Source organism: Phaethon lepturus, unplaced genomic scaffold (genome assembly GCF_000687285.1).
Source record: "Phaethon lepturus isolate BGI_N335 unplaced genomic scaffold, ASM68728v1 scaffold49726, whole genome shotgun sequence".
NCBI classification, from domain to species: Eukaryota; Metazoa; Chordata; class Aves; order Phaethontiformes; family Phaethontidae; genus Phaethon; species Phaethon lepturus.
In genome coordinates this window covers 2764-10578 of record NW_010545102.1, presented here as the reverse complement: position 1 = coordinate 10578, position 7815 = coordinate 2764, and the positions used below count along the sequence as shown (strand labels likewise).

Sequence of the window (7815 nt, the reverse complement as noted above, 5' to 3'; positions counted from 1 at the left end):
ACAGAGCGTAACATTAAAAAAAAAAAAAGGACAAAAACCTTGTGTTTCTAACCACGACCTTTATAAACTCCTTTTTAAATAGACCGTCCGTTTCAGATGCTCTCAACCCCCCAAAAAACAGAGAAGTGCTGCATAGATAGAGCCATAAGCACACAAAATCACAACAACGTGGAGCCTGCGGAGCCCGTGCGGTTACAGCCCGTATTTTTCATACACACACGTGCACACACACGCAGCGAGAGGTGTTAAATAAAAGGCAAGAGGCAGCTAGCGCGAATGTGAGCCTATGAAGAGTCATAAGACCGTGAGCTTAGCTCAGTACTTCCTTTTTTTATTATTTTTTACTGTTTGCATCGCCTCTTTGAGAAGGGCCCAGGCAGAAAAATTGCCCGTTGTGAGGCAATACGGTAAACTCCCGCGTAATGAATATTTTTAGCTGTTTACTTTTCAAAACATCGCCCTGTGCATCTAAATCACACGTCAGAGAGCAGCGGCCGTGTTCGAAGACCCTTTTTTCCTCCCCCGTGGCCAAGCGGCTCATCTCGGTCCCCTCGGTCGTCCCTTTGGGCGCGGAGCCCTGGGCCGGTGAGGCGCAGGCTGCTTGAAACCCCCATCCCCAGCCTGCAGCAAGGGGTAAAAAACACCCAAACCAGCGGCCCAGCGCTGCCGAGCGAAGCCGGCAGAAGACAGGTTCAAGCAAAACGATGCTGTCTGTCACGCAGCACGGTTAAACTGGAAGGCCTGCCGAGGGGGTGCTGGGATTTTCTGGAGGTTTAGGAAAAAGAAGAACTATACAGGTTAATGGAAGAGAGTTTCTTTTTGCCTGTGACTAAATGGGGGGGGGGCTCCAAGCTACAAGTAGTTGGCCGTGGAGTAGGAGAACGTGGCGTGTGCTGACCCTTATTCTTAAGCATGTGGTTTTGGGGTTCTTTTCTTTTTTTTTAAAAGATTAAACTGACCCTAAAATACATGCAACAGCTTTTCCATTTTCTTCAAGCTCTTTTTAACCCACACATAAATCAGAGGCAATGAAGGGCTCCTGGCTTCATTGGTTCAGCTGCTGATAAAAAAACCCGTTTGCTAATCAGAAGGGGGTTTTGGGGTTTGTGTGTGATTATTCATCCTCATTACTACCATGAAGTACTAACTTCAATACCGAGCTAATATCCGAGTCATTCCCATGCTGCTGTTAAAAAGCGCAGCGCTGGCAGCCCTTGTGACGGGCTTCTAAGGCTTGCAGTAGTTGTGCTTTGCCCGGATTGCATCGGAAGCGAAATAAGTAATTATTTCAAAAGTTTCACCGTTCATTAAATAAATATTTCATTTTTATGCATGGTGATAGATGACGATCTATAAATATATATATGCTCCATTTATATGGAATATATTCCATATATTATTCCATCATTTATGTAAAATGATGACCAGAAAATATGTATATTCACTGTTTTTTTTTCATCGTAAGTGTGCATGCTTTGGCAATGTTATGCAACACTTTGCGGCGGGGGGGGGTGGGATTGTACACAATTACAAATTTTTGTTACGGCGGTGAGGTGACCGTGCGGTACAGGACACTCGGGGAACGCCAGCGTTAGCATCTGCTTGAAAGCTCCAGCTCTCGGGCTTGTAGCAAAGACGTGGGTCAATCGGGGCTGCTAGGCTGCCTGCCCGAGGCAAAGAGACACGGAAGCAACTCCGATGAGATACGGTTAGGGCGAAGAACTTGGCAAATGGGAACACCAGCCAGAATCCTAAATCAGTCTCACGCTTAGCGCATGGGGGCAAGGGCTTAACAATATTTGCACGTACTTTTTCAGCATAAACACTATATATACGGCAACTAATAGCCATGAAAAAAAATGTGGTGAGTATATTTAAACACATGCAGTGGACAGAAGTCAGAAGGTGAAACATAAAACATTTTAAATCAAGACAACATATAAATGTCAAGTCAATTAAAGAGAACACACAAGTTTCTGGCAGTACCGAAGCTGTAGCTACCAAAAAAAAAAAAAAAAAAAAAGGACATTACTGCAGCAGCTCAGAAAGTGCAAGTGAAGATATATAGTTTCATAGTGTGTTTCAGTGAGATTGACCTGAAGAGGTGCAGGACACGGCAGTTGTTAGCATTACAGAAAAGCTGCTAGGGAAGGCTGGGAAATGCTGTTTGCTTTGACGGGCTTTCCCTCCTCGAGTTAAGTCCGAGGACTTTTCCCCGTACTTACACACTGCTAGCGCTGGAGAATCATAGAACCACAGGAGAACCTCAAGTAGGAAGGGACCATCCATAAGGATCCAGAAATCACGCGGACTGACGCCAAAAAGGGCATGCTGTGCTCCGGTTACGTTAGGTGTGTTTTCTGCTGACTATAAAAAAAAAGCAAGGAAGCAGCCGGCCAGCGAGGCTGGTGCAAGAAACTGCTGTACCAGGGCCGCTGGGACCGAGCAAAGCCTTTGGAGAGAAACTCTTATCGAGCCAGATGATAATTCTTCGCTATAAACTAGTAAATGGCTTATGTATTTTCCTTCATGAGCAAGAACGACGTATTCCTGGCGTCACTGCCCCCACGAAGTATTTCAGGCCAGTTCATCTACCTATAGCGAAGTTTTTGACTTAAATTTTTTAAGCACTTCATGCTAGAACAGGCAGGGCTACGGAGCACGCGGAGCTGTGATTTTCTTATCCCCCGGGTTCTCACTGCCTTTGGCCAGCAAAGGGGAGGGAGGTTTGTGCCCACCAAAGGGGACCGCTTTCCGCTGCCCTGGCCCCGAGCAGAAAAGGGGGGAACTGCACCAACCGTACGTATCCGGAGCCTGCAAACCGCCTTAGCGGTGAGGGGCGGTGAGACTAAGCCCCCATGGTGGTGGCAGACGGCGTTCCAGCGCACGCCACGTCGGTCTGAAACCGTTCGTGTGACTCAACGAGGCTGAGAAAAAAAGGCGAAATGTTCCTGTCAGCGAGCACGAGGTACGTGTTGGATCACAAGGCTGGAAGCGAAGTTAAAAAAAAAAAAAAAAAAATTTAAAAAAAAAAAAAATCCCCGATAAACTAGCGGTCAAAAACGTACCCGAAATGGTTCTCTGACCCTCACCGTGGTGAGGAGCCCTCCTCTCCCCCTCCTCCCCCAGCAGCTTCCAGCCCTCTCGGGGAGGGAAATGGCTTCAGCGAATACCCTGCCCTTAGTTGAACGTTAACTTACAGAATCAGCTTCCCTGCTTAACCTCCTGATTACGCCCTGTGACTAACTCCGGCCACCGCTGAGGGAGAGGCTGGGAGCCTCGGCGTCCCGAGACCCGGAGAGGCTGGCAGCCTCGGCGTCCGTAGCCCGGGGATTTTGTGTTTTCTGCAGCGCTTAGGGGGAGCGGGTGGAGCAGCAGGATGGAGCCCGTCTCTTTTCAGTGGTGCCCGGTGACGGGACGAGGGGCAACGGGCACAAACTGCCGCACAGGAAGTTCCACCTCAACATGAGGAAAAACTTCTTTACTGTGAGGGTGACAGAGCGCTGGAACAGGCTGCCCAGAGAGGTTGTGGAGTCTCCTCTGGAGACCTTCAAAACCCGACTGGATGCGTTCACGCGTGCCCTGGGTGACCCTGCCTTGGGTCACCCTGCGGGGGGGTTGGACCAGGTGATCTTCAGAGGTCCCTCCCAACCCTTGCCGTTCTGTGATTCTGTGATCTCGAGAGTTACCCTTCCGAGCCGATGGGAAGAGCGCTGCATCCGAACAAGGGCTAGCGACCTGTATTTAATTGCACGCTTGCAATTAAAGCTAATTGCTCTGTTCAACCTACAGTCGGACGCCGTTGAATTACACTCGGTACGTACCATCTCACACCGTACTGCCCAGTTACAGAACAGCGTTTCTGGATGGGGCCGTACCATGCGGTACGATGCGGTGGCTGAGCGGTGCATTTTAGCAACAGCCAACTTCCAGCAAGTTTCTCCTTTCAAAGGCAAAATCCGTTTTAGGCTAAAAGAGAATCAAAGCCGCGCTGCTTTTAGCTTGTTGGCAATCACAATAACCTCTCAGGGAGTCTTGCTTTCTTTTAATGTACGAGAACAGCAGCTTAATGTCAACCAAGGAGTAAAGCCCCAACGTTTCATCACTGACTGACTGGAGTTATGCCAGAAGCATCTGAGGACGGGGGAAGTAGTCACGCTCGGTGCTTTGATGCTTGCTGACAGGCACCGTACCAGAGAAAAAGGCACAGCAGCACTTTTTGAATTGCAGTGCTTGAATTACTTTTAATACAGTAATTCAGACATTGACACCTTCAAACGGACACCTGCAACGGCACCAGCGGTGTTTTGGTTGGTGTGGGCAAACACCTGAGGGCACGTAGAGCCGAAGCCGGAAGGAAATTTGGCTACTGTGGGCACCGTAGTCAAACTTCCAGTCGCCGGAGTAGGAGCTGCAGCCCCGAGTTAAGCTGCTGGGCCGGGCACCCAGGGCCGGGAGCCGTTCCCCCGGCAGAAGCTGGGCAGCGGAGGAAACGGTGTGTGACCAGCGAAGGGCGGCAGGCCGGAGGTGAGGGCTGCTCCCTTGATCACGGTACGTCTATAAGTAATCTCAAAGCTTAAGGTCGGTGATGGAGACACCCGGTAAGCACCTAACGTACAAAGGGGTGCCAGAGTCCCCTAGAACTTCCTCGATAGGCAGCTTAGGGTATTTTCTGTTCGAGATTACAACAAAAGGCGTAAAACATCTTCAGGTATAAACTTTTCAAAATTCGAAGATGTTTAGTCCTAGGAATTTTACAAATAATTTAATAGAAACTGTCCGTCTCCGCACCTCACCGACCCCAAGAGACTACGAAAGTTGGACAAGATTTGCTAACTTGCATATGCCAGGATTAATTCCATACCATGATGCTAATTTTTGACGATGTAGCTGTGGCAAGCGGTTTTGGACCCAAGGGCATTTTAAGTACGCGTGTGCTAAGCACGAACTGAGAAGACTGCCTGGCATTTTGTCTGTACTGTGCTTTCACCAGGTGAAGGTCTCCATTTAGGTGTCAGAGTCCCTTTATTAGCGTTATGAAAAAGACTTCAGTTTCTAGGGGGGAAAAAAAAAAAAATCAAGAACATTTTAATTCCCTCTTCCTTTGGGAATGGGAAAGGCACCTTATATGCTGCAGTAAGATAAATCTTATCTTAAGATTATCTTAAGATCGTTCCTGGAGTTGCATGCCTCATGGTGGGCACGACTTACCCTGCTACTCACAGCTCTTTCTCAAGATGGGAACTTACTTTCCAAGCCCCGTTCGAATGAACGTGCTGTGTCAACTTACACGGTGGGATAAGTAATCTCCCCCTTCATGCTGAAGGCCTGCCGGCCAGACATGCACTCAACAGGCACCTCTAAGCCTACCTGAAAGTGGAACATAAAGTACATATGGGAATATTATGCACCTCAGGAGATGATGGAAGCTGACTGGAAACTGTAGTTCCTTGGTCTAGAGGACCAAGAGGTCCTCGTGCCCACCAAGAGGTCCTCTAGAGAACCTCCAACACAAGACCTTGGTCTAGATCTGTAATGAATTTTAGCAGAATGGGCCCCAAAAATAAGCATTTTTTTTAAAACTTTCAGTCTCCAAAGTCGAAACTGAAAAACCTGAACTGAATTCAGAGGAACGAAGTTACTCTGTAAGAGGAGCTACTGCAACCCTAGTTCCTACCACACACTAGGATTACATTTCAGCACGAAAACCAATTACACCGGCACAAGTACACCCCACATAATCCACACGTTGACAGAGGTCCCCGAATGGCACTGGCAAGGCTTTGTATCACAAACCCCACCTGTCCCCATCCCTGCCAGGAAGAAAAGGAAAAGCACTCTGAAGCTCAGTAATGAAGTGGGTCCTTCACTATCCTTCATCCACTATCATATCATCCAAATAATTCATTGGGTGAGGGGGAGAAATGGAGACAGCGGTTGGGGGAGGGGAAATACTCCACAACCAGTTTCTTTTAAAAATCAGTTGTATTTAATATTTGAATGCCTAAGGCTAGCACTGCTAGATGATAAATTCTAGTGGAATAAAACATGATTTAAGTACAAAAGCTGGAGGAAAAAGGCTTTCCAGAGGCAATGAGGTATTTCAACTATACAAAGCCGGAATGTCCAAAAACATCTGCAGATCTTCCCCTTTGCACCGTCATCTTTGCTGAACGTTGGGCATTCGAGAGCTCTGTCTTTCGGTGCGTTTTTTGAAAGGCCAAGGAAAAGTGCATAACCGTCTTTCAAGATGAAGAACTCCTTACATCTATCTTGCCCCATTTTTAGACCAGTAGCTTTAAAATGTTTGACCACTTTTTCAAGTCATTCTGATATATGGTGGAGGTTTGGATGCATCTTCCTCTGCATCTAAGTCCTGGGCTGGAAACCGATCTGGGAAGTCAAAAATTCTGCCCCCAGGCCCTGTGTGGAGAAGGAAAGAGGAAACCACTAAATCTGGTGTAGGCACTTGCACAAAACCCTGAGTTCCTTGTGGCTCTCAGTATTTTGGTTATCAGGATTTTGGCCCGGGATGTAAAGCTTATCCAGGATGTTCCTTCCACGTCCCTGGTGAACATCCAAATACACAGAGGGGAAGAGTTACTCACTTTGTACAGCGCAAACCATTTCCACAGCCTGATTTTGGTCCTCACTAGGTTGCAACCATTCCTACGAATGAAACAACGCCATCAAAAAACTCATCTGTGAGCGTGTTCAAGAAGACATACTTGAACTCATTTTAAAAGGCCATGTAGTCCACCTCTCCTAACAAGTTATAGTTTGAAAGTGTAAAGCAGCCTCCCATTACACACTCAGTATCTTTAGTCAAGAACTGTAACCTGCACCCATTAATTCCTCACCAAATGAGATGGTCGGATGCATGTGCTTTAACACAGCATCAGAATTACTCTAGTAGAGAAGTAGCTGCTATTTACTGAGCTCACTCAGCAGAGACACACAACACGTGCCCCATCATTTGAGGTAGAGTCCTCGTAAATTAGCAGTCAAATGTGGTGTGTCATCCCCCCCCACACTTCACCCACGGTACAGGGGATATTTGTATTATTGAATTTGTAGTTCTAGGGATAAGGCATCTTGGCGTGTAAGTACCAGTAAAAGTCTTTGAAATGCTGTACCAGGAGCAATCGCTGGTTTAAGGGTGAGAGAAGAAGGAGCAGTTCTTGAGGAGAGCAGGAATTCATAGGAAATGGGACCGCAGTAGCTTCAGCACTAATGGTTTGGAAAATGGAGATAACTTACGCTAGGTCTTACACAAGACTGTAAATAAGAGGGGAGGTAGTAAAAGGAAAAATACAAAAAGCATAAAACCCCTCTAACACCCACTTAATTTCTTAGAATTAGCCCTGGGGTGACTGGGGGTAGAGCTGAGGTTAGGATTGTAGAAGAAAAACACGTCTTTTCCCCAGTTTCTTCCCCTCCCACCCACACTCGGTACAAACAAATGGGTGCCCCGGGCCCCTCACTCACCATCCCAGTTACGCTATCGTAGCACGAGCAGCGCGGAAGACTCCGGCATCCCAAGTAAGCCATCACCAGCACAACAAAAGCACTGCAGAGAGATGCAGCTAGCATGGCTACGTTAGCACCCTTGACTACTTTATGAAGGACAAACTTCTGCAAGCAGAAAAGGAAATGTTAAAGCCACGTTGAAAAAAGCGAAGTTCTCCACCAAAAAATATTCTAACGACTGCAAGAATGCTGTGATTGCATCGTAGGTGATTGATTCAGAGTCAGTGTTATTTAGGGCTCTTCTTCCTGTGCTCTGAAGAGCAAGCCAAGCGTGGACCTCAAATA

The 7815-nt window shown here is 47.3% G+C and overlaps 1 protein-coding gene across 1 annotated transcript in view; it reads right to left on the bottom strand.

Annotated features, from left to right (window-relative positions):
• Positions 1-6319: 6319 nt before the first annotated feature.
• Positions 6320-7815, bottom strand: part of LOC104622161 — a 4179-nt gene continuing 2683 nt past the window's right edge. The window contains exons 4-6 of the mRNA XM_010288852.1: positions 7489-7635; positions 6609-6669; positions 6320-6423 (exon numbers count right to left, since the gene is read on the bottom strand). Of these exons, the coding sequence (XP_010287154.1) occupies positions 6320-6423; positions 6609-6669; positions 7489-7635 (312 nt within the window). The remainder of the gene's footprint in view (positions 6424-6608; positions 6670-7488; positions 7636-7815) is intronic.